The sequence below is a fragment of the Electrophorus electricus genome, chromosome 7, assembly GCF_041902795.1.
Source record: "Electrophorus electricus isolate QZ-2024a chromosome 7, ASM4190279v1, whole genome shotgun sequence".
Classification (NCBI taxonomy): domain Eukaryota; kingdom Metazoa; phylum Chordata; class Actinopteri; order Gymnotiformes; family Gymnotidae; genus Electrophorus; species Electrophorus electricus.
The window spans coordinates 5,767,501-5,794,996 of NC_137503.1; the positions used below are offsets into that span (position 1 = coordinate 5,767,501).

The 27,496-nt window shown below is 44.4% G+C and overlaps 1 protein-coding gene across 3 annotated transcripts in view; it reads right to left on the minus strand.

Annotated features, from left to right (window-relative positions):
- Positions 1-4,492: 4,492 nt before the first annotated feature.
- The window catches only part of pik3r3b (phosphoinositide-3-kinase, regulatory subunit 3b (gamma)), a 123,884-nt gene continuing 100,880 nt past the window's right edge, over positions 4,493-27,496 (minus strand). The window contains exons 1-10 of one of the 3 annotated variants that reach the window (XM_026996140.3): positions 23,428-23,888; positions 14,947-15,058; positions 12,887-12,985; positions 12,558-12,738; positions 11,824-11,949; positions 11,475-11,617; positions 11,169-11,345; positions 11,003-11,077; positions 10,639-10,809; positions 4,493-10,218 (exon numbers count right to left, since the gene is read on the minus strand). In XM_026996140.3, the coding sequence (XP_026851941.1) occupies positions 10,017-10,218; positions 10,639-10,809; positions 11,003-11,077; positions 11,169-11,345; positions 11,475-11,617; positions 11,824-11,949; positions 12,558-12,738; positions 12,887-12,985; positions 14,947-15,058; positions 23,428-23,536 (1,395 nt within the window). In that variant the 5' untranslated portion in view covers positions 23,537-23,888 and the 3' untranslated portion in view covers positions 4,493-10,016. Of the gene's footprint in view, positions 10,219-10,638; positions 10,810-11,002; positions 11,078-11,168; positions 11,346-11,474; positions 11,618-11,823; positions 11,950-12,557; positions 12,739-12,886; positions 12,986-14,946; positions 15,059-19,626; positions 19,884-23,427; positions 23,889-27,496 lie in introns of those variants that run through there. The other 2 variants (XM_026996142.3, XM_081718138.1) reach the window with 2 other exon arrangements.

The following is a 27,496-nucleotide window of genomic DNA, read 5'->3' on the forward strand; positions in this document are numbered from 1 at the left end:
CATATGCAGGAAGTTGTGTCATGTGTCCACAAATTTTTGCTTGTGTCCACAGCACGTCTCATGTGTTCAGTTTTTCTCATATGCCCACAGATAATTTCTCCAGGTAATGAGGTAGAAAGTCAAGGTGCTCTTTAGCAAAGCTTGAGAAGGGCAGCAATGATATTTGGGTTTCCTTCATGGTAACCTATTGAATTTTGTTCAGTGTTTTTCTTATGGTATACCCTTAAACACAGATGTTACCAAGAGCAAAGGATGTCTACAGGGCTATAGCTATCACCATAAGGAACTTGGCCACATGCACTGATCTTTGTGTCATGGTCACACCTAGGCAAAGTAGCAGTACTTCCTGACTGCGCTGATGGAGGGTTAAGTAACTTAAAACACCCTTTTGTAACTTCTGTCAGTCTGAGTATCTGCAAGAACCTTTCTATGAAAATCTCTTTTAAATAGGCCATATTGTACCATGATGCACAAATTGCATCAGAAATGTATTCTTTATGTAATATGAACAGTCAGACCCACACCTAAACTGACTGGAACACATGACTCCAAATACAAAATTGTAATGTTTTATACCTTTCATGCATGTTTTCTGTTTAAAACATCTTCACATTTTACCTTTTTTTTAAAAATCCAAAGTGACAATTATTACTTAGTACAACTTGAGGGTTAAGGGCCTTGCTCAGGGGCTCAACAGTGGTGGGGCTTGAACCAGCAACTTTATGATTACAAGTCAAGTACCTTAACGACTGAGCTACCAATGCCCCGCCACAGCTTCGTATGGAAATATGAAAAGTTGTGTGTTGTGTTTGTTTTTGTGCAGCAATGTATTGTGTTCATACATACATGTATCCATCTCAACACATCTTGCTTACAGGGATTTGACTCCTAGCAATAGTAATTTTTTGACTTCCGAAGACATTAGACGTTGAGCCAATCTTGTATTCCCTTCATTCCCAGATGTACTGCTATCATTTGAGATCTCAGATAAAACGGAAATCACCGTCTGATATTTATAGAAGGGATAGCAATAACTGATGCACCACAGTTTACAGGGAAGTTTTCTTCCAGGTTGCTCAAAATAGTGAAAGATTTAGGGGGGGAAGGCTTGATTTATTCAGGGAGACAATCAGATTATGGATTAACCTCATCTTTTAATAAGTGAAACTACCAGCGTTTCATATTGAACGGTGTGACTCAGGCATTATTGACTTTGCTATTATTGTATTTTCTGAGGTCTTGACAAGGAGGCAGGGCTGTGTCTGACCCTCCCCCCTCTGCTGCTCTCCCTACTCCCTCTGGATGAGTACAGTTGATAAAGATTGGCTGAACCTTCACCTTTATAGATTTGCAAATGTCTGTACCCCTCATCTCCATTTCCAGTGATGGACCTGCATCAGCTTTAATGAGCCTTGCAGACAGACACTCTCTCTCTCTATCTATCTAAATAAAAATATATAAATTCACAGTAACCGGTCTCTGAAACATGCCTTGTACGTTTGTCTCTTGTACTTGCCGTGCTTTATCATAGGATATACTTTCCTAATGATTGGACAGCTCAGGGCTACAAGAGATACCAGACTACGTGGAAGAGAACTCAACGTGTGTTACTGTTTTTGTGTCATTGTAGAAATCATTTCCTTTGCCCATCTTTATCTTTTCTAGGGGTATTTATTTATTTATTTATTAATTTTTTAAAACTTTAAATATGCAAACTAAATTTCAGCTTGCTGTCTTCTGGTTAAACATTTATACATGTCTAACCACATTCAACTGTATAGATAGTAGTGGTGGAGCTTTTGAAAGACCAATTTGCTCTGATACCACAAATCCTATATTGGTTTTAGATAATTTTACACGAGAATATTCAAGCCAGAGTTCAAACAGAACAAAGAGATGCAACAAGACATACACAGAAGAATTGGGTTCCCCCTCTCATATATTTCAGTTACTTCTGTTCTAAATACAGTGGCGTGAAAGTGTTTGCCACCTTCCTGCGATCTTTTTTTTTTTTGGCTTGTTTGTCTAATAAATGTTTCAGATCATCAAACAAATGTAAATATTAGACAAAACACAAAATGCAGGTCTTTATTATTAAGGGAAGAAAAAAAATAAATCCAAGAAATCCAAACCTACATGGCCCTGTGTGAAAAAGTGATTGCCCCCTAAACCTAATAACTGGTTAGGCCACCCTTAGCAACAACTGCAATCAAGCATTTGCGATAACTGGCAAGGAGTCTTCTACAGCACTGAAGAATTTTGGCCCACTCATCATTGCAGAATTGTTGCAATTCGCCCACATATGAACTGCCTTTTTAAGGTCATGCCACAGCATCGCAATCAGATTCAGGTCAGGACTTTGACTAGGCCACTCCAGTCTTCATTTTGTTTTTTCTTAAGCCATTCAGAGGTGGACTTGCTGGTGGTTTTTTCTATCATTGTCCTGCTGCAGAACCCAAGTGCACTTCAGCTTGAGATCACGAACAGATGGCTGGACATTCTCCTTCAGAATTTTTTTGGTAGACAGCAGAATTCATGGTTCCATTTAGCACAGCAAGTCTTCCAGGTCCTGAAGCAGCAAAACAGCCCCAGACCATCACGCTACCACCACCATATTTTAAAAGGTATGATGTTCCTTTTCTGAAATGCTACGTTACTTTTACGCCAGATGTAATGGACATACACCTTCGAAAAAGTTCAACTTTTGTCTCGTCAGTCCACGGAGTATTTTCCCCAAAAGTCTTGGGGATCATCAAGATGTTTTCTGGCAAAACTGAGACAAGCCTTCATGTTCTTTGTTTTCTGGCAAAACTGAGACAAGCCTTCATGTTCAAAAAGAACATGAAGGCTTGTCTCAGTTTTGCCAGAAAACATCTTGAGGATCAGATCAGCAGTGGTTTTCGTCTTGGAACTCTGCCATGCAGGCCATTTTTACCCAGTCTCTTTCTTAGGGTGAAGTCATGAACACTGACCTTAACAGAGGCCTGCAGTTCTTTGGATGTTGTTGTGGGGTCTTTTGTGATCTCTTGGATGAGTTGTTGCTGCGCTCTTGGGCTGATTTTGGTCTGCTGGCCACTCCTGAGAAGGTTCAGCACTGTTCCATGTTTTCATCATTTGTGGATAATGGCTCTCACTGTGGTTCGCTGAAGTCCCAAAGCTTTAGAAATGGCTTTATAACCTTTTCCAGACTGATAGATCTCAATTATTTAGTATCTCATTTGTTCCTGAATTTCTTTGGATCGCAGCATGCTGTCTAGCTTTTGTGGATCTTTTTGGTCTACTTCACTTTGTCAGGCAGTTATTTGTGATTTCTTGATTGAGAACAGGTGTGGCAGTAATCATGCCTGGGTGTGGCTAGAGAAATTGAACTCTGCTTTCCCAAAGATGTGATAAACCACAGTTAATTTATGTTTTAACAGGGGGGACATGTAGGTTTGGATTTCCCCCCCCCCCCTTACTAAAAACCTTCATTTAAAAACTGCATTTTGTGTTTACTTGGGTTATCTTTCTCTAATATTTAAATTAGTTTGAGGATCTGAAACATTTACTTTTTCACACCACTGGCTTAGAGAAAAGGTCTCTCAGTTTAGCCCCCAGGAGCTTCTGGTCGGCCTACTGTTTTCTTCTGGTCCAGATCCTAGCATTCCTCCAGCAGGTAATCCATGTTCTGCTGCTCCTGATTACCTGACCTTGATGTGCTGTGACTCAAAACAGAATAAAACTGGACACGGAGGACTAGGTTGAGAACCAAGGTCTTAAACGAAAGGAGAGCAGGGCCTGGTGAATGTGTTGTAATGAACACACGGACTCTGAAGTGATAATGGCTGATTAGAAGAAGAGAACCATTCTTGTAGAAAATGTCAAGCCATTCTTGTAGAAAAATGTCCTGTAACATCTAATTGAAATGCATTTCTTGGCTCTAGTGAAAAATGCCATCACTGGGATTTTATGTAATGTTGTTCAATGAAATATGACTTTGAGAAAGATTCATGCATGAATGCCTTAATTAAAACCCTAATAGCTACAGCTACGTAAAATATCTTCTTACACAATTATACTCTCATTTCAAATTGCCCACATGCCATCACATTTTCCCCATGTTTGCCTTTTTTAATGAAACTCAAGCAGCACCACATAAAAACGTTCACCATCCAAGCAATTGTACATTTGATATTTTGTTCATTTGAAATTTGTAAAGCTCTTCCCTTAAAACCCCCACATGCTGCTCTACGTTTCGGAGGAAGAGAAGATCCCAGGGCAAGCGCTGAAGGACGAGCTCTCGAGTGACAGACCTAGATTTGCAGGACAAATAATTGTCAGTGTGGAATGTGACTTTTATATAATTCATAAATCCATCTTGTATGATTTCTAAGTAGACACTGACAAGAATGTATTAGGTACCACCAACAGTAACACGGATCTGAAAAGTCACACAGCCAAAACTTATTTCCATAAGAATAGTCAAGAGATACAAGAGATACACTATAAAAGGCTTGGACAAAATATTTTCTTTATTCTGCAAGAGAAATGAATATTGTGGAGTTCCATTGAGAATATACATGAGTTCATCTCATAACAAATGGAGAGTCTACAACCAATACAAACTATTGTAACGGATACAAGAAAATATGGTGGAAAACATAACTGAGAAATATCAATAAGCCTGTAGCAAGGATGATATTCAAATACTGAGAAAGAGGATCTACACCTATAGTTGCCAGATATCATGACGAGGAGATGCTAGCATGGGACTGCTATGTACCATGCTCCTCCTGCAAATTGCCATTTGTCCTGGAGAAGCAGCTCAGCCCAGTGAGGTGGCTGCAAGCGTGCGGTCTCCAGTGCAGCTGGACTGCTGGACTTGGTCGTCTCGGGGCCCATGACTTATTGCTCAAGATGAGTCTATAAAAGTACAATGAACACTGCTGGTGTTGGGCAAATATTTATGAAAGACTATTCATGTTCAACTGTTGTCTAAAATGTGTATTAAGTCTCTGTTGTTTTGACACTGTTGGTTGTTAGGAAGAGACCAATAACATCCTATGAATGTTAAAATTCTACCGAACCCTTGCTGGGTCTGCTATTGCTAACACTGCCCCTCATTCTCAGTATTTATGAACAATATCATTTTTGCATTGTCCACTGAAACACAGGGTTCAAACTCATTTCAGCTGAAAAAGCAGTGTTTTAATAAGCTATATCAAAATTTATATCTGACTACACCATAAACAGACAAGTAACAGTTCTTGTTTCAACGTTTTTTTTTTTGTTTTTTTTTCTCCTTTTCAGCATTTTCTTTTTTACACAAAACAACAGTCAAGAGTACCAAAGAAGCATGCTGGGTTTGTACGCATGTCAACGTGGGAGGGACAGTGAGTTTCTTTTTCTTTTCTTTTCATCCTTTTTCCATTCTTTCGTTTTTTTCTTTTAAATAAGAAGCTTTACTCCATTAAGCTGTGCTGGGCGTCATGATGTGGCAGCAGTGGTAAGAACATAAAAAGACTCCCAACGAGAATCGCAACATATTCGAACCCGACTGCAAATAAAACTTTGCAGAACTGCACAAGGGGCAAGACGAGCCGACATCGTTAACAGTCGTGGAGTAACCTAGGTTTGGTCGTCTAATCACGCCTGTGTCCGAGTTAGACTGACCCAAATCTTAGTTGCTTATAGGTGGTGAGTGGTGAAGGTTGTTTTGGTTGATGGCCAAACCTTTTGAGCTTCTGAAGTAATGCACCATAAAACTGTTATTTTTTTAAATTCTATTTTTTTTAAATCCGTTAGCTCCCCCTATCCCATTCCCACATCAATAAAAAAAAAAAAAAAAAAAAAAAAAAAAAAAAAAAAAAAATGCACAAGCATTTTTTCCCCCCTTGTAAACGTCTTTCATACGAACCCCCACCGCAATGCTTTTTTTTTTTAAATGTCCCTGAAACCTTTAGGAAAAAATGGAATACTGCATGCTTTGTAGAGTGAACAAAGAATGCCAGCGAATCCCACTGTTCTGCCCTGCAGAGAATGATCATATTTCTTTTTGAGACAGACCACAAATTACTAGGGGTACTAGTATTCTTTTCTCTCTATACAAATTTCCAAAGGAGAGAAGAACAACGCCTCTAACCAGATCAAACATCTCTGAATGCAAGTTTATGGTCTTTAAAGAAATGAGAGATGAGCACTGGCATCAGGTGCGTCAGTGACCAGTCATGTTACAGGTGAAATGATAAAAACACACCAATGGCACACAGAAAGCTCTTCCTAATGAGAGAGTGCAAAAAGAATGAGCGGTCAGCTCAAAACAGATCAACCTCAGCTCTAGTCTCAACCGTCTTGAATATCACTTAGGGCTTGGTCAAAACTCCCACTTTGATCGAGCAAACAAAAAATGACGAGAATTCACCCCATCTAGGCTGCTGTATTAGCACAAACAAAACGCAAGACTCTTAAAGAGACTGAGCACAGTAACCTTATTAATGATTTAAGACAAAACCCAGGTCATTATATTTGTCAGATAAATAAAGACCTTACAATGGCAACCCAACAATGACATCAACTTGAGTCTGCATGGAAGCAATGAAATGGAAAAACAAGGGAGAAGTTACGCATTCCCTCAAGTGTAACACTACCTAGGAGAGAATAAATCAAACTCAAATCTTTGGTCTCAATGCCTGGGAATACAGTGATAAAAATCACAAATAAAGAAGGAAAAAACACAACCCAGCCCAATTCTTGTCTCGTCATGTAAAAACATGGAGTTGTGTGACAGAACACACACACGCCTGTTGCCTGCCTTATCTGTTAATCTAAAAAAGTCTCTTCAAATATGATGTGTGCAATATTGGACAGCAGGATCCAATAAACAGTCATATTTTAGGTAAAGCAAACCCATTAATGTAAAAATCAGGTGAATTCTGTGTCTCTGAATAAACATGTTTACACATATTTAAAACTCAGTTAACTCCTGTCATAAATGGGATTTCTTCTTCTTTAATAAATGTATATATGTAATATAAAGACATTCAACAGTGAGTAATGCTATAGTTCAAGTAATAGAGAGGATCCCTCAGGGGTCCAGGTCAAACAAAAACAAACAATCTGGATATTTGAAAGAAGAGAAAAAAAAAAAAAAAAAAAAAAAAAAAAAAAAAGAAGAGCTAGACATCAGAATTAGCAATCGTCAATGTTGGGGGGGGGGGGGGGGGGGGAGAAAATGCTCACCCTGTATAAGTCAACAGGGTTCTCATGACTCCTACAGTGACATAATTCAAATGAGGAAATCAAATTTTTGCTTAGAAAGGGTTTGATCATTTGCGACAGTTGTCTGTCGTTGCCTTCTGCCGACCAGCCCCAAGAACAGAAGAGCAGGCATGACCCCGCCTACCCGCAAAGGCTCCAGTCTCCCGCTGGGCATTGGGAAGTACCACCGCTGCTCTTCCCCCAGCCAATTATGCCCTACCAAGAGCTCCAAAAGGGACTCAAGAGGAGCACTGTCGTTCCCACGGCAGTTGCCATGGCGCTAGTCAGAAGAAGGGCTCAACTGAAGAGGACAGACAGAGAAACTGTCCTTCAACGTCTGGCCAACTTCAAATCCCAAGCCCTAGGGGCATGCGGTGACTGTCAAGGGCTCCGGGTTCTGACGGGGCCTGAACTCTCGAAGCCAAGTCTTATCTTGAAGCCATACACTGAGGGTGTGGAAAGGAAGACAAATAAATTACTTTTCAAGGGCTTCATGGGACATGTGAAAGATATTTACCCAAAATAGCTTTCCTGTCATTTTTGTCTTTTTGATCATGTGCAACCCAACCAAACTGCACTGGTTGCATGTGAACCTAAGTGAACTCAGGCAGAACTCGAAGCCAAAATAAAATCACAGCTCTCTGACTGACTAACTCAACTTCTTTCTGATTTTCACAATGAGCAATAACTCCTGAAATAATGGAGGGAAGAGGAATACTCTCTGTGCATTTGACCTGTTCATACATAAACTTGTGAATTCAATTTCACAACCTCTGCGGCATGGACTACACTATACAGGACAGAGTATAATATGATATCTGAATGCATAGTATTTATAGAGGAGTAATAGGCAAGTTAGGGCCCTTCACCTGCCCATGCAGTGTGAAAACTGAAGAAATGTTTCACCAGAAAGCCAAGTTGGGGCCCACCAGCTGTCCTGTGCTTGTTCAAAGGCAGTAAATCAGTCTGTTAAAGTGTCTTTAAACAGGAGCCTGTATTATGCAGGGGCCTTAAAACAGGAGCCTGTATTATGCAGGAGAGACAAAAAACCCTACCAATTCAGAAACTCATAAGCAAAGAGCAAAGGATCAGGGGAGAGAGATACTCAAAAAGTACATGGTCTGAGTACCACAGGTCCAGTATTACCAAGGAGAGCTGAAACTCACGTGGTGACAATATTGTGCATATCGCTGTGAAACTGTCTGTTCAATTTTTGAAAAAAAGTTTTATTATGAGAGATGAAAACCAACAGGTTGGCAAATGGTCAAATGTCTGTTTTCTCTTTTGACAAAAAATGGGTTCACTCGATATAAGGAGAAGCACCAGATAGAAAGAGAAGCATTTTCTCAGAGGGAAAAAACAAAACAAAACAAAAAACAAAACAAAACAAAAAACTCAAATGGGTCTTGGTGCATGTGATTATCGTTCATTGGTGCTACTAAACACATTAGATTGCACTTTCTTCAAGTTTATCATCTAAAGCATGACTCATCACTGCTTCTGCTTGTCGTACACTGAGTAATCCAAAGCTTATTTTTGAATGTCCGGTTAACAAACAAATTGAAGTATTTTAAAACATACATTAGCATATAGACTCTGTATAATTTTAAAACCACACATCAAATAGTATTTTAGGATTTACTCTTTAGAGTTTTGTTCACTTTTTGTATTTCAATCTGGTTTATGAAACGTGTGTAAAACGTGCAGCTGCAGTATTTCCATATTAAATAAGTGCTTCTATCGGCTGTATCTGTGCATGCGATTTTGGTAAGAAAAGACTGGAGCCTTAAGCACAGGTCCCTGGCCAGAACTCTATTTTATGTGTGGTTAGCAAACAATTAGCATAAGCATTAGCTTTCCTCCCACTCTTGTTAAAAATGATCAAGAAAATGAAGAAAAAAAAAAAAAAAAAATCATCAAGATGAGACTTCCTCCCTACGCCAACTTTGGTCTCTGCACTGGACTGTAGCAACACCTTTACCGCTTGGAAAGCATAAAATAACAGTAATAACAATAATGAACAGATCCAGCAAGAAAAAAAAAAACCCAGAACAAAACAAATGAACAGCTCTCCTCTAAGGTTGATATAAAAGCAAGCTTTTCTTAAGACTACAACACATTTTCACTTGTGCCCTCTCAACTTGCCAAGCTCCCCCCCCCCACCCCACCCCAGTCCTGTACCATCCCACGATCCCTTGATCAGCAGCAGTCACTGTGAGAAACACTCTGGAAAGTGTCAGGCGTCCATTTGCTACATAGTTTTTGCTTTTTCAACATACATACACACACTCAAACACATACGTACATCTGCGTGCACACACACACACACACACACACACTAACAGACAGAGAGAGAGAAAATACATATTTTTCCTGCCTTGCATTTAGTAAATAAGGATGAAACAAAACAAAGGATCAAAAGAGCACGAATGACAAGATGTAGGGGCGGGGGGGACAAAACAGGTTGAAATGGAGCGTGTAAAAAGTCCCAGCTGGAGTTTAGGTAGCAGTGCGGGTCACCTGAAACTCGCCTCTTCTGCTTCCGTCTGTATTTTTTTCACATTCACAAACATTTAAAACTTCCTTGTGCAAATCAAGCAGTCTTTAGAAAGAATGCCCTCCAAATTGTTCTAGTAAAAATATAGAACTCCAAGGTGGCTGACATGTGTGTTGCAGCAAGTGTTTGTTGTTGGGTTTTTTTTTTGTTTGTTTGTTTTGTTTTTCGTGACGGTGTGTTTTCCGTTGCTGTGTAGGTAGGTGCGTTTTGGGCAGGAGAGGCCTCATCTCCGCGGCCCCGAGGGCATCTGTGCATACACAGGGTAAGCTAGCCGCACGTTGAGGGAGTCATTGTGCTGGACCAGCGAGGTCTGGTGGTAGTGCAGGACGAGGTCTTTCAGAGTGCTGTACAGGTTGTAGGGCTCAGCGAAGCCATAGCCGCGTGGCGTGCTGTAGATCACACAGTGCTTCACCTCGCTGTCGACGCTGGAGGGGTGGAGAGAGAGAGAGAGAGAGAGAGAGAGAGAGAGAGAGAGGGCAGGACTGATTTCAGTGCTTAGAGGCCATCACAAAAGACGCAGCGACACAAGGGCAGTGGCTGAGCTATAAAACAAAATGCTGCGACCCTCCACAGACGACAGAGTTAAGTCTCTGGAACCTACTTAATCAGATCAATATATTGAGCTACAATACATCAATTTAACTGACTGGCTTTGTCCACTCTTATAAAAAAAAAAAAAAAAAAAAAAAAAAAATCCCCAGACAGCAGAAGGAATTGTTACTCATGTATTCATCAAGAGGAAGATAACTGGCCCAAAATGGCAGCCAAACAGCACCTGCTACAGCTCTGCTGGAGGCTGGGATGGGTGAGGGACATGGTGCTGTATACACCCAAAGGCCACTTACACTACGGAGCAGGCGTAGCAGCCCTTCTTGCTGCTCTCCCGGATGAGGAAAGCTCCGTCTGGCTTGCCCAGGAGCAGGTCCTCCGCCTGTGTGCGTTTCAGGTCCCCCACAAACCAGCTCTTCTCATCGTAGTGCGGCAGGTTCTCGTCCTCCTCGCTCACAAAGTAAGCACTGCAACCAGGGGAAGCCCACCAGAGCAGAGGCCACGTTACACTCCAGACAAAACACCATTCACGCCACCGGCGTGCAGACCGCTTCCGTTTAGCCGGCAGAATGCGGAACCCTCTACAGTAATGACCCGAGTCAGTTAAGGAGAGGAGCAGCGTAAGAAGAGGAAGAGGGGAAAACCGGCTCTTGAACTTACTCATCGTCATTCTCGTTTTTGATACCCAGCCAGTCGTTTATTCGTTTCTGACGTACGCCTTTGTGATTGAGCCAGCTGTCGGGACAGAAGGTGGAACTGAGTGAAAGGGGATCGACTGGAGAACATACTTTCTGTGCCGCGCTCTCTAAAAGCAGGGGCTACTTACACAAGGTACTGGTCTCTGATTTTCCTCAGCTGAATGAGGTCGGGCTTTAAGCTGTTCATCTTCTTGTCCGTCTCCCTGTTGTCCAGCGCTTGCGTCTTTAGGTCCTGCTCTAGGCGGATCTTGCTCTCGTGGATCTCGCCCAGACGGCACTTGAGCTTCTCGTAGTTCATCATGATCCTGGAAGGACAGAGGCAGGGCTTTGGTCAGGACGCACGGCTTTGGCCGGGCGTTTGGACGCGAGCGCGCCCAGTACGATCGCGCCGGGGGGCCCGGTGCCAACAGAGCGCTGGAGCTGAGAGAGCATACCTTTCGATCTCTTTGTCATTGCCGTCTCTGCGGGAGCGCTCGATGTACTCCTTGCTGTAGCGCTCCTGCGTGTGACACTGCTCTTCGAAGATCTTGATGGTCTCATTGAAGGCCTCTATTGCAGTGCGTTTCATCTGGATCTCCTGCAATCGAAGGCAAAGAAATCAATGCACTCAATATGCACACCTCCACAAAATACGTCCCACCCCATTGACACGTCCCTTAATTGGTCCAAAGGGCTTTTCAGTGTGGAATGTGGCTTGTGCTCAGCTGAATGCCTTGACTGTGCACTGATGGTCTGGATATGACACTCAGACCCGGCTAACACCGCTATAGAGGCCGGGCTTACCTGTGAGGTCTTTGTGTATTCCTCGTACAATCTGTCATACTCTTTGCTCTTCTCCTGATACTGATTGTGATACTCCTGGAGTTTCTTCCCCACGGCGTCAATATTGTCCTCCTTTACCAGCTGATCCTGAGAAAGGCAAGGAGGAGGCATTACTCATAGAAAGTGATGAGGCAAGGTTTGGACTTCAAAAAACAACAACAACACCTACACCAACACCAACACAGCTTGCAGCAACATATAGTAGGTTTTGCTTACGGATGGGGATTGCCATTTTATTCTTCGAGGAATAATTATTAAAAATCTCGGAGACCGAGAGCACCACTGGAGGATGCGTTTTCGTGGAAGCCCCTAAATAATGAGCATCTGAGTGGCTTGGAAAGGAGATGAGGGCATGGGGCGAGGGGGGGGGGGGGGGAACGTATAAATGCCTGGATGGCCTTTCGACATTGTGGATGTGTGCAATTATTTACGGAGGGCGCTGCAGTGGCAAATAAGCACGGCAATATTTCACGCCACCAACATCCTGCTGCCTTGGCACTTTCACCCGCAACAAGCCGCAGTGTTGGCTGAGCGCAGGCACCCTCAGAACAAGGGCCGTGCAGGCGGGGGGACCCAGAGAGGGAGAGAGAAAGGGGCCATGGGAAAGGAACGAGGGGCATTTCTATGGGCTGTAGAATGCGCTTGGGGGGCGAGGTGGTGGCTCTGTGGGAGAGTCAGGGGTCAGGTGGATGTACCTGCTGGTAGCGGGAGACGGGGTACATGAGCTTGACGTCCAGTTTCGTGTTGTACTGAGCCAGAGACTCGTGTCTGTAGTGACTGATGAGCTCCACCACTGAGCTGAAGGTGAGTGGCTCTGAGAAACCATACTTTCCATCGCGGTGGTAGATCTTTATTAGCTTATTGTTGCCGCCTTTCCTAAAGAAGCATATCGACCGGCATTAGGTGATGAATGGAAAGACAGCCGTGTGGTTTAAGCGCACACTACCACTCTACATGCGTGTCCTTTCGAGCGTGTCGTAATGGAAAGGTTAAATATAAGGCGACGTGTGAATGGACAGTTCACCTCAGAGTTAGTGTGTAGTCTCCCTGCATCTTCGTAGAGGCGTCGCGTACCAGGAAAGTTCCGTCTGGCATGTCTCGCAATTTGTCGTTCACTTCTTCCCTGCACGGTTAAAAAGCAGGGGCACAGGAGGAGGAGGAGGAGAGGAGCCACACAGTTGGGTTAGGGCATAGAATGGAACGTCAGAAAGTGCACCGACAAATGAACAATTACAGGAAAAAGGCAGTCGTCTGCTGCCCTATGGCCTGGCTCTATGATCTCTGCTGCAGTCTCCTCGCTCGGACGTCCGCGTTTGGTGTGGTGGTGGGCGTAGGCATTGGCCTGTGACTGGCTGGTGTGCTGCTGTCTGGGAGCGAGGGGAGACATCTCTGACTTTGTTTACCTTCCTTAACCCGGTCTCGGACGCCCACTCACTAACTGACGTTGCTGTGCTTGCGCAGACAGCGTGGCGCATTGAAAACAGGCCTGGGCAAGCGTGCGGGGGCAGCCTCGAGGACTTGCGTCGTCTCCCAGATGTCTTCTCCACTCTGTCTGAGACCCCCCACCCCACCCAGTCTGGCCCCGACAGGCAGGCTTGCCTTCACCGGCCCAGTCACGACAGGACTCATCTGACCTCACTACCAGCCCTCTCAGGAGTGGGTATATTTAGCCTGCTCTGGGCAGCTGAGGTAAAGATGCCACTGCACAACGTGGCTCCCGCCTCGGCAGTGGGGAGGGAACTTTGGGCTCAGTCCTCCCGGAACCCATTTCCACAGTCTGGAGGGGAAGCTCTGGCTCTCACACACTCCTGTAGGTTTTTTGCTGCAGTGCACGAGGCACGGATATGTTGGGGGTTGCCCTACTTTACAGGGTAATGCATTGTGAACAGGGAAACCATCAAATAATTTGAGCAATCAGAGCATGAAGCACAACCCTGGGCAGACAGGCAGGCTGTCTACGATGAAGTGGATGATAACTTCTCTTTGAAACTGGGGATTCAGCGTTAGGGATTTCCATTTCACAGCTTAGATCCATCTTATGTTAATGTCTCTGAAAATCCTGAACAAATCAACATTCACTTGCTGCGTAATAGGATTTTGGCTAAGTAAATTCAGACAGACACTGGCCGTCTAGAGCAAAACGTACAGGCTGCCAGATATGCCCACAACTGAGTGTCACATAGCAGCAGTAAGATCTGCATATCTACCGTGAGCAAAAATCACAGCACTATTTAATGCCACAGCTGACAGGTTCCTTCTGGTTTTCCACTAAAACTATTCAGCCCGTTAGAAAGGGTTGGATTTCAGGCTAAACTAAAAGGGAGCTGCGGCCCTCAGGACTGGGGCTATGGCGGGTGATCTGGAGTGCTCTCAGATGTCTGCCCACCACCTTCTTACAGCACCTTAGCTGCATTTCCACAATGCTGACATTAAACAGGCTGAAAGATGGTCACTAAGGCGCACTCTAATCTTCTCAATCCTGAGAGGTTTATGGGTTTGCCTGGAAATGGACTGGCCTGGTTGACATTTTGGAGATTGGAGCTCAGCTGAAAGTACTTTTCTGACTAAAACCGACCCCCACTTCAGTACCACTCCCCCGCAAACTTTCAGGTTTAATCTACAACCACCGCCAAGCAACCAGTGGGGTTGCGGGATGAAATAAGATTTACTAGCTCATGAAAAGAAAAATAAAACCATCCCTTGCAGTAGCCATGGATCACTGATAAGGCGTCTCCCATTTGCAGAGAGCGGGCCTGCAGTGGGGCAGTGGCATGTGAGGAAGCTGGAGAGACCAGCCCCTCTGGGGAGACCAGCCTCAGCAGGGCGGCTGACAAAGAGGGAGGGCTGGTTGCTCCTCCTTCACCCAGAGGGAGGCTTATGCCGTGGAAACCTGCAGCACCTTTTATCTCATCCACAAGGGATCTCATGACTGGACACACACCCATCACCTGATTCAGTCCACCCCGCTGGCAGGGTGAGTAATCTAATCTGCAGAATGCATGGTTTGCTCAGTTGGGTAAAGGGCTCAGAAACTGTGGTCCAAGCGGTACTGGGAACACAGCCGCTGCGAGAGAAGCCTCTTACCTCGATATGTCGCCCCAGTACCACTCTGCTTCCTGCAATGAGCTGCTCGCAGCCTCTTTCACACCGTTGCTGTTTACAGGAGTCATGGGTTTGGCCGGCTTGGGAGGAAGGGCTGCAGGAGAGAAATTGAGACAAGCTTAGTATCGAGAGTGTCTAATACTGACAGACATGAACAGCCCTCGGGCTAACCTAAAACCCCTGTCCGTGTCCAAGTCCTAGAGCGCAACCAGGCCACGCTGTGAGCTCCTCTTCCTTAAAGGAGCAGAGCTTACTGGATGTCTCAGCCAAGCATCTGTGGTTAATTAAGAAGACAGGACATGTGCACAAAGACTTGCCCACAGGCACATGCTGGTGGTGTGATCCTAATGTAAATTTGAGGTGACACGGAGAATGAAACTTCAAGTGCCTCAAAAAACAAAACAAAAAAAACACAAAAAACAAAAAACAAAAAAAAAAAAAAACACACCACACAGCTAGCCAGATTATCCAGGTGATCTAATGTGCCTGCTTCCTGGCCCAGACACCAGGAATTGTCTCTAGTTATCCCCCCCTACACACAAAATCACCACTTAAGTAACAGACTAATGCTAATGCACTAGTCATAAAACACCCACACCACACTGATGTTGCCCGTCACTCGTGTTTGATGTATAGTAAACGAAGGTGCACAACCATTCTTAAATGAGTACGTGACTAGCACAGCACCTCCTCTGTTTTGGCCCAAACACATTCTAGCAGCTGATGCAACAGTGTGTGGAAAGGCCATGTTGACATTGTCCCTTTCCCAGTCCTGAGTGGAAGGCAGCGGACGGCCAGCCGCTGCTCGTCACTGCCGTGCGTCACGGTCTGACCAAACCACAGATGTCGATGTGGAAGAGTCGGTGCGCGAGCGGCGTCTCGGCTGCGCTCAGTTCGCCGTACCCTCGTCTCCTCCGCTGCCATCACACTACTAAACTCTCAGGGCCCAGGGCAATCAATTCAGCATGCAGGCAAATGAGGCAGTCACAGGACAGGGGCTAACGACATGCAAAGCAGCTATGTACTGCTGATGGAGAGCAATTCCAGCGTAATTATCCAGAGCCAGAGGTGGTGTACATTCTGCCGGGGTGTAGCTCTCTGACTGAGGTTGCTTTTAAGATAAAAAGCTGTTGGCTTATGGTGCTTGTGGTTAAGAGGGTGTGGGTGTGGATGTTTTATGTGTGCGAGACTAGGCTGAAGAGAGTGTGTGTGTGTGTGTGTGTGTGTGTGTGTGTGTGTGTGTGTGTAGTGGCTTTGGCAAACCAGCAAATGCCTGGCCAGGTGCAGCTGTGAGGGAAGTTACTGGCTCTGAAGGGGGAAAGAAAAGAGAAAGCCTCAACTCCAGCCCAGTTCACAGAGGCTGCAGTGTTTGGCCTGGCCTTTGCGCCAAGCCAAACTAAACTTCCCCTGACCCAGTCTAAAGGCTGGGACAGAGTGCCTGACACATGGCGCTGCATGCCCATGCCCTCAATGGAAAGGTGTTCTTCACGGAGAGCTGCTTCAGCAGGCTTTTAAGTGAAACCAAAGACTCCTGCCATTTCCACCGGGACTCTGTGAAAATGTTTAATGCCGTAGACTTGTATGGAAAGATGCAAGTTTGAGTTTGTGGTGACATAACCCCATTCCCTTTCTCTGTCTCTCTCACTGACAGACACACACACACACACACACTCAAGCTGTGGAAAGCTTTTGTGAGGGTGTCTACATACTGGCAGAGGTGGTTGTTATGTGTTAACACAGGGCGGTTATGGGAGAAAAGGTGAGGGTGGTTAAAGATATCTCCACATTCTTGATCATTCTAGAAGCTTCCGGGCTCTTCTGGCCCAGGGACAGCACTCTGAAATGTCAGGACTAGCTTGGGCCAGAGCAGAGTATACTAAGCACTGAGGGTCACTAAAATAAAACCAGACAGGGACACGCAATACTCAAGTGAGGCCAGAGGATGAGTCATCCCTGCCTGCCTAGTCTGTAATGTCCCATTTCATGGTGTCAGCCTAATTTAACAAACATACAAAGACAAAATTAGCTCACATTAACATGTAAGAAAAACAGCAAATCCATGTTTCATAATGCTGAGAAAAAACAAATCTCCCAAAATATACATTCAAGTTCAATGTAAAAAAACAAAAAACAAAAAAAACCCCCCAAAAACTAGCAGGCTGTTCCTTTTCTGTGTTGCTATGTAAACGACGTCGCAACTCATTCTTCAAGCACGGTGCGTGTCAGCAGGAGGGCGACGGGGGTATGAATGGCTTTCTTTGAGGGCATGATTAATTAAAAGCAGTGCTGGAGGTTTTTGGACTGAGTCTGCGAGCGTGGGGCGAGTTAGCCTAGACCAAGTCTTGGGGCGGGCTTGACTCCCCGCAGCCAAGAGCTTATACCTCAACCCGGTGGGGTGAGCCTCGAGCACCAGTCACAGGCCAGCTCTCATAACTGACACATCCCGTATCCAACCGCAGGTCCTGCAGGTGCACATGCTCACACAAACCCCTACCTTTCAGCTTCGCTGAGGGGATGGGGGCAGGAAACCAGGGAGGAAAATGCACATTTAGTCCTTTGAGAGGGCCAGTGAGAAACAGAGTGTGAGCAAGACAGTCAGTGCTCAAAAAAGGAAGCGTGGCCTGCCTGTGCCTTTTCCCGCTGTCAGATCCTTTGGAGATAACAGAAGTCACCTGTTCAGAGATCGTTTACAGGAATGCAGATTCTGAAGGCTGCCTTTTATGCGTCAATTAACATTTACGCCCGTCTCTTGCATAATAATGATCAGATCAATTATCCACTTAAGAGGTCCACATGACTCCAAAAACTGTGCCATTCCTCACTGTGACTGCGCGCGACACAAATAAAGAGCACTGAAGGACAGGACAGAGACACGCTTCATATAGCAGGTATGAAAAATGGGCAGGAATGCATCCACACCCGCACCCCACCCGCACAAATAGTTCCACTGTTCACATATTACATGTGCATATAAAATATACACATATGGCCATCCATGTGTGTGCACATAAACACACATGAATGCGTGCACAGACACACACAGTTCCACTGTTCGTATATTACCTGTGCATGTAATGTATACACATATGGTCAGTCTCACACACAGTGTGGCTGATGTATTTCATTTCGTCACAAAGCCCCATTCAGAGCTACAGTAGCAGGGCAGGAGGCTGCCACGAGAAAGGGAAATGCCTCTGTGGTCTGCACCCCCCCCCACAAACACACAGCCAAAAGGCAGGTGCACCAGTAGAGCTGAAACCTCACATTCCTGCCTACCAGTTTTCCACGGTCAGCTCTTTCTGCAAGTGTGACGACCTCTGCCCCCCCCCAAACACACACATGCATATACATTCAACTTTGTATTATTTCCGTCTATAAAAGTAAGAGGAAGGGGAAAAAAATAGAAAGTAGGCGATTTTGCGTTTGGTGAACATTACCTTATTTGGTTCATTTCTCTGCTAGTCCCAATGACAACAGCCCAAGCCACACAATAGACTGCACACACAACAAAGCTTTCTTAGACTGCCACTATGTTTACTATCCATTAAACGGTGCACTGAAATCAACACCGATTTAAACACGACTATTTCTCTGACTATGGCAGGCGTGTAAAATGCTAAAAACAAGTGTATTCTTACTTTTCAACAGCAAAATTCGAAGTCACTAACTAGGTCAGACTGAGCCGAGTCCGGAGGGAGGAGGACAACAAGGGGGCGGCGAACAGACAGGGAGTGAAGGCAGCACTGCCGTACGGACGCATTCCGGCAGCTCTGAACAAAGCAGCGCGCACGGCTCAGGGTGAACTCTGCTCGGCCGGCTTCGCAGGACAACTCTTACAGACTGGGTGCCCCGCTCGCTCGCTCCCTCAGTACAGGCAAACTGGCAGCTCAACACCTTTGTCCAAATCAACACTCCTGCAGGGTTGTTAATTACCGTGGAAAAAACGATGCGCCGGAACGCCAAAGTTTACGGTGCCACAGGTAGAACATAGGAGTGCTAAGATGGGGGCGGTGTTTGTGCGGGAGGCTTTGTGCGGGGCGCCTGTAGACGACGCAGGAGAAGCATTAACATGAGAAAGGGCGTGCAGCAGAGGAGGTTGGCAGTGGTGCGGAGGGGGGGCAGCGCGCGTGGGCTGCCACGTCCCCCCCCCGGCCAGGCGGAGTGCGTTACACGCCACCTGCCTGCACTAAACAGCTGGCCAGGGAGACTACAAAACACGCACCACCCCGTAAAGACAGGCAGAGTGCAGACCATTCCAGAACATGCTGCAGTTACCAGCCTACGACTTTAACCTCCCACTGCGCGAGAAGTCATTCGTCACTAGTAATCCACTGGTCCTTCACTAGCAATCCGCCAAAATTAATAACAAAAGCAATAAAATTACACGGACAGTAGGAAACAAAAGCCGCTTGCTCAGAGTGACGCACCGGGACCTTGACGATGCCAATTATGAGTGTGTAGCCACGTAAAGTATGTACCTCTCTGCATCAGGGCTCCCTCCCCCCCATATGCACAAAAGGACAAACGCATGTTAACTGCTACCCGGCATCATTACACCTCTATTCAGTCCAATACAGAGACGTGAGCAGCGCACCTAGAGGAATGAGGGAGACGACAGCTGGGAGAACAAGCAGGAAAGGACAGACACGCCAGCAAGCTTACCTTCCTCCACCGTTTCCTCCTTCAGCTGCATGGATACAGAGTGCGCTCAGCTGTCTGACAGTCCTCTCTCTCTCTCACCCCCCACCCCCCCAACTCCCTCCCCCGTCTCTCTGTCTCTCTCTCTCTCTCTCTTGCATGCACGCGCTCTCCCTCTCGCTCTCTCTCCTTCCACCTTCAGCCTCTGTTCTGCCTCTCCGACTGGAGCCAGAGGGAAAATCCCTGCTCCTAAATTCAGACGCTGCTGCCTTAACAAACCCTCTGAATGGAGACGTTGGTAGCAGCCAATGAGAGAGCAAGTGGGGAGGAGGACAACACCATATGAGACAGAGAGAAAGCGCTCAAGGGAATGGTTAAGGAGGAGGGACTTGCTCCTCCCAGAGAGAATAAACACGGACATGGACACAAACACACACACACACACGCACACACGCACACACACACGCACACACACACACACACACGCACACACACACACACACACGCACACACACACACACACACACACACACACACACACACACACACACCCCTTATAAACACACCCTAAGCAACTTGTTTTAAGTAGCCAAAGTGGAAACTCCAGAAAAAAAAAATCCTAGCGTGTGACCATCCCTCAGACTAACAAAAAATGCATACTAAGACACTTTAGTCTTGTCTGACTGTCCGTTACATTGCCATGTAGAAGAATTCAATTAAAAAGCAGCTAGAATGTGAGCTCAATGAATTCATGTGTTCAACCAGTTTGCCAACCATGTGTTCAACATGAGCCCAGTAGCACAGCAATAAAGCTAGGAGGCAGAGAGAGAGAGAGAGAGAGAGAGAGAGAGAGAGAGAGAGAGAGAGAGAGAGAGATATGAAGGGGGAAAAAAAAATAAAAAATAAAAAATAAAAAATAGTCAAGGGCTACCCAATATGTTCTCTCACAATGTCGAACCTTCCTGAGCTCAGTGGCAACTAACAAAGGAAAGTAGTAACCCCCTGCCCCCTCAAACACACACACACACAGACACAAACCAAACAAAAAACAAAAAACCCCAGACCAACACAAACCCACAAGGCTCCGTCTGAGTGGCAGTGGAAGAGCTAGTGGTTTTCCATTCAGTGGGACCTCCACACTGTAGTCCACTCCTGTCCTCTCTGACCAAAAAGAGCCACCACCCACTCTCACTGACAGATTCAATGTGGAAAGTGCCCACCGGCTTCAAACCAAAGGACAGTTTCCCTTGGGGGTGGTGGTTCTTTCCCACCTGTGCTTATTGTGCAGTGCAATGGAACAAAGTGCCCATCTTTGACTGACAAGCGCACACACAGACCCCAATGATAGCTCTGGGTGGCCCCTGAGCCTTTAACATTTTGGTTGCACTGTAATAAATATTCTAATGAACATCTGCACCAGAGGTCTCTTCCCGCACTGCTCCCACCTCTGCTCCCCTCAGCCCAGAGGGATCTTCGCCTCAGTGTCTCAGCCTGTCCGTGTCTGCGCACCCCCCCCCAAGACAGTGTCAGGAGGGCTGGCCAGAGGAGGACACAAAGTGCCTTTTACGCCCGAATTATATTCACTGGGCTTTGTGCAATGGAGGGGGTGAGAGGCACATTAAGACAGAAAGTAAACCAGCTCTCGGGTGCACAGAGCAGGAGATGAGATGAACGTGTAGACTGATCACACGGAGCCGTGCTCATTCATCCCCGCAGCGGCGCAATCGAAGGACTATTCAGCCCTTAATTCTGCCTGCCGCTTCACCCAGTTCTCCAACCCAAGCCAATCTGCCAGAGCGCTACTGGAAAACCTCCACGTCCTACAAAAATGAGTGGCATGGAAAAAGTGTAATTCAACTGCTCCTTTCAAAGGGAGCCAATATATTGTAATTAACTTTTTTTTTTGTACAGTTTGTGTCTGTTGAATCGCATGTTTCACGTTAAAGCACAGCTATACTGGGACTCATTGCACAGGCATTTAGCCTAAAATATCCCAGCGGCTGTCGCAATCTGAAAACTGTTTTTAAAATCCTAAAAAAGCGACTGAAGACAATGCACTGTTATTACATAACTTGAGCGTATGCTGTATTTCATATCAATACTGTATGAGGTTTTTGCTTGGTTTTAGAAAATCATGGCAAAGACCACCAAGCTCAGACAATGTTGACATAAAATTCCAGCCCATACTTGATGAAATTCAAGTCAACTGCTGGCTCTTTTCACATTTTCTGTCTGCAAAGTGTCATCTGAGCCTTTATTGCGGGAATCATGCCATCAAGAATTAACGGCCTGGATTAATGAGCCATTGTCAGCCATGCCTGTGGCTCCTGAAATGGGTCCAGTCTCAAGTCTATGACATCATTGTGAATGGCTATAAAATGGTGTCAAAGTCATGCGTAATAAATTACAGAGGGCTAGCACTGCATATGAAATAGAAGGAGCCACACACATAGGCTTGCACACAAACACCACGACAGAGAGTTGAGGAACTTTTCTAAGCGAGATTACAGAAAGTTTCGATGACATTAGGTTATTTAAAGTGGAATGGGCTCAAGTATGGGAAACAGTCTTTAGAGGACTGGCTATTTGCTTAAATTCCGAAGAAAGACATTCTAGTCAGTTCCCTTCAATGGCATCTCTTCACCAGCATCAGTTCGCCAAGGTTACCAATACCACTCAAGATGACACTAAACTCTGATGATACCAATGTGTGTCTAAAACCACATGCTTTTTATTAATTATTTAGTATACCTAAATTACATGCTCACAATAAAGAATGAATACATCTCTTGAAGCACTAACAGATGCACCAGAAAGCTTGATCCAATATGCTGTAACGCAGCCTATTCAAATGTAGCTGGATACCTTCCCCCAACCCTATGGAACTATTCACCATTTTACTACAGAGGAACTCAAATCATGACAAAACTTAATAAAATTCAATCCTAAAATATTAAGTCTAAAAATTAATTTTTCATTCAATTTTGAGATCAAAGCGTTTGGATGGGTACAAATGACCAATCTGCTGTCTTTCCAGGATTTCATTCAAATAAAGGTGGCTGTACTTCCGTCTCAACTAAAGCTATTGTAAGTTGCTTTTTTAAATCTCACAATGCAAAGACAAAGACTAGACTATATCTGATATTCAATATATAGAAGATAGTTTATAAGCCAGTTCACCACATCGCACAAGAGTTACACGGTTATAACTGCCAGTTTTATAAAAAATCCAGGCAGAGAACTGAGGATGATGTCACTCGGCTACTGACAGGGACATTGGTTTCATTGTCGCCATAAGTCGATTTTTAGAACATTTTTAGCCAAAATCACTTTCGACCGTCGAACAAATGAACCGTTTAAGCCGACAGCGGAGACACTCTGATGGCGTAAAACCACGTAAAAACAAATATAAGGAATCGCAACGTTAAAACGAAGCGCATCTTAAAGTGAGCTAGCTAACCTACGTGCTGTGCAGTCTTGCAAATGGATTTCCAAAGAGCTCTCCTGAAAAGCCGGCTATAACCTGCCTTGAGCTGCCGTACACAAAACTGCAAACAGGACGTACTTTTCTATCAGAACTGAAAAAAAAGTTAAAGGGGAAGAGGTAACACCCACACAACAAAAACAAGCATCAAACTAACAAACAAAAAAACAGAGCTAAAGAGCTGTTCGGTTGGTCTGCTGTATTTGGTGCTGCAAGCCAGACTTTAGGTTCAGGGCTGCCCGGGCTACAGAATAAACTAGGCTTTTCTGATTAAACACCAGCTAACGCTACAATTAAAACATTCGGCAAGTCGCTCGTCCATGGCTCGGGGTCAGTAATACCTGGTGGCTGGTCCATCTCAATGTAAAATATCAATTCTGTGGAATATGGCATCATCACATCCCTCCAGTCGTCATCTTCTTTCTCCGTATTCCAAACTGTGTTGTACATTGTCTGTCTGAGTCCAGTGATAAAATGACACCTACCTCTCTCCAATTTATTAAAAAATAAAATCTTAAAACACAACAGTGGAAAAAAACAAACAAAAAAACACCAAAACTACACTCTTGTCTGATCCCGCTAGCCAGCTACCTAGACTTGAACGACGGGCTCAATTTCAAGTCTCCGATCTGAAAGCCCGCTTCAGAATATCTGGGTGTTCTTACATTTCTTGAAGCACCGGGCTTCACGGCTCTAGCTAACTTTAAACAAATTAGCAAATTTCTCGACCGACAGAACAGAAAGTAGATACCAGCTCTACTATCTACTCTGTCCCATCAAGACGAAACGGTAGTCTTCATTTCGAGTGCTCTCGGCGGACAACCTTTCACTTCAGGAGGGAGCAACCATTCTCTAGACATGGAACCGGGGGGGGGGGCGGGGGCGCAACTTAACCAGAGCCACTCGGGGAGGATGCGGGTACTGCCTTTCACTGTAGTTTTAGTCAGTAAAGCAGACTTGATACACTTATTGACATCGAAATGTACATGATATTCGTTGCGTTTAGTATCTGTTAAAAGTTATATGACAGCGGTAATTAAAGCCACAAGTGACATCATATTTTAAACACCCCTTTCCACTGCACTCGGTGGTATCGCCTCGGCCCGAACGACAGGCCGTGCTCATACGTCGCTCAACGCGCAGACTCCAGATTGGGCAGCCAATCAGAACAGGACGCTGCTCCGAATCTGTTGCCAGAGTAGGAGTTTACGTCTTTGAATTTCATTCTTTTTTCCCTTTTTTTTCAGCCGCGTGTTTCTCGGGAGCCAATGAACGTGCCGGAAAAAATGGAAGTCAAAATCCCATTGGCCTAACAGTTACTAAGAGGTACAAAAGGGAAGGGGACAACGGCGGTGGAGAGGAAAAGAAGACGACTTAAATGAAGCTTTTGCACAGAAGCATCCTGTGCAAGAAAGACACTAGAACCCGGGCTGGAACAATAAATACTGCAGATAGTAGAATAAATATAACCCAATGTGTGCAACCCTTTATACCACCCTTCAAGATATGGGAGATTGGTGGGGAAAACTCACAAATAGAATAACTCACCATATTAACTTTATCCAGTATAATCCAGTAATAACATTATCTGCAATTTATTGCATAAACAAACTAATAACCAATAATTCAAACCAGAATAATTTCCCTATAATAAATTAAAATGTCATGTAATCGTGTAACCTGAAGCCATTAGATGCACATTTATAAACTGTATTAAATATCAATAGTTGCAAAATATATGTATATTTATAATATTGTATTACTAACATGAAAATACAGATGCAAAACCAGTGTGGAATAATGCCTGCCTTTACAAAACACTGGGCGTAGACATCAGTCTGTCTCTCTCTCTCTGGCCTGTCCTCTTTTTTCCTTATGTGTGAAATCTACACACATCATGGACAAGGAGGATCCTCCATACCCTGTGCAGAAACAGACGCAAACAATAGGTGCATCTATTTAATGCAGTCATAAAGGACCATCCATATGGCTCGTGCCTGCCAGAGATTCCTATGGTCAAGTGTGTCAAAATTGCTTAATTGTCACGGTTTGTGCCTCAGTCCAATGTTGACAGAAGGATCCAAAACAAACAGGAATTGACTCACACTGGTAACCCACAAGAGCTCTGGGAAAAAGTTGAACTCGCATGTAAACTGTAATGAACAAATGCATACAGTGTAGTCTGCACCTATTTGCATACTGCATTTCTAATTACAAACTTCCATTGCAAGGCTCATAATCAGCTCAGAATATTACATTACAAGGCAGGAGGCTCACCTGGAGATTAAAGTGAGCCTCCTGGGGCTCAACCACATTGTTCGCTGCGTTCACACTGAAGCCACGCCCACATGCACAGGTGACCATGGGGATTAGATTGTTATGCAAGTGGTCAATAGTTGCCATAGACACCAGTTACAGCCAAGCGAAGCTCTGATATGCCAGGATGCTTTGATGTGCGTTTTTACAGGACAGTGAAAAGAAAGCTGAGCTCTTAAAAAAAGAACTTTGTATATAAAAGCCAAAAACAGAGTTATGGTTGCCAAGAACTTACTCTTATATGTTCCCTACAAATAGAGCAATTAACTGTATTTATTGCATCTATAAGGTATTTATTACATGCTGGCTACTTAACAAAATAACAGTTAACAAAAGTGAAATTAAACAATACCAGATTTATTGAAAATCATCCAATGTTGTAAGCAAAGTATCTATGCAATTCTAGGAAAACTGTTTAATAGAACAAAAAAAAAAAAATCCATGACAGCTACTGAAGCAACAAGGAAATGACAACAAGAAGAACAATATTTTCAAAATCTGTTTACATAGAGAAATCCTAAAAAGTATGAATAGATGGGATCTTGAAATTCTCTCACTTGGCAGTGGGCTAACACACAATTACATGACTGATGCGTCAACACCAGTACTAACCAGTGATGAGAGCATTTCAGTGTTTGTATATTTTGACAACTTGATATAGTGATCCAAACTGGTACTCCACCTTAGTGTAAAAGTGTAACTTTGCAGCATAGCAATAACGCTGCTTGGGCTTTTTCCTGAGTTTTGTTCCCTTTTCAAAGTGGCCCCTTACATTCCTGCATCATCTGACAGAGTCAGTGACTGCCTTCTTACTTTTCATTAGCTGAATTCTCATTCCACACTGCAAATTTGCATGTAGTTTGCCATTTTTTTAAATTCAAAGTTCAATCTTCTCTAGCAAAGGGAGATATTTTAATTTGCCTGGCTACAACACCAAGCTAACATTGCCTTACACATTCAAAAGGACCACAAAAAGGATGTTTGGGGGAAGTTGGAAAGTTAGTGTTGGCTTGTCAAATGGAAGGCAGTAAAGTGAGTTATGTATTAGCAGCAGTAGCAAAACTGCCTGTTTGTTGGGAGACAAGAGTTTATGTCAGCTGTTCCTGAGTTGATTATGTAGATTATGCAGTAGCCTTAGGCTTTATCATATTTCTCTGTAACCTTAGCAACTCTGGTGGAATGTACACTTTTAGTGAAGATGTGAATACACTGTTTGATAGCCCCATGCTAAACATAGACATAAGTGGAATATCAAAGTTGCACAAAACCTTGGCTGTTGTGTAACCACTGCTCTTATGCATAATTCATAAAGTTTTGAAGTCTAAAAGAGGTAATGTCATTGCTCTCCAGCTGAAATGGCTGAGGGAAATTGGTTTCACTCCATTGTAAATTACACATGGTGAGAGATCGCCTTTTCACTTTTTTGCTGAGCTCATCATGGCCAGGCTGCTCTCTCTGTCTCTGTGTCTCCCACTTTCCCTCTCTTTGGAAATGTGATATCAGAAAGTACCTGTCTAAGCCATACACCACGTCTCTCCAGGCCATGGTGGCAGCAGTACTCTCCTCTGGGCTGCCTGTAGCTGAGGGCATCTGGAGAGGCATGAACTAGCCCTAATGCTGCATGGGCTAGCTCAGCTACTGTAGTCTCCCTATGACAACACTCAAGAACAATCCCAGTTCCAGTAACCCCAAGCTTAGCCTTACTCATCTGAGGCTGTGGTTGTTTGAGTTTAATAAAACCCTGTTTACCAAGAGAAATAATTTCATAAAATAAATACTATATGCTAATGCTATAGCCTAGAAATAGGCTAATGCAACAGCATAGAAAATTACCAATGAAAAAGTATATTTTACTAAGCTAGGTTACGAACATCAGTTACACAAGGCACACAAAGTATACTGCAAACAAGACAGACATTACAGATCCTTCAAAGTTCTTCAGATACACTTTCAGCATGACTTGCTATCAGCCAGTATTTCTGCCATTGATCTACTCTAATGGGCTCTTACAGCTTCACTCGGCAGTAGGAGTCATGTGTCTTGGATAATGTATTTGAGTTTAAATGATTAGCCATATTGTCTGGAAATTGCTTG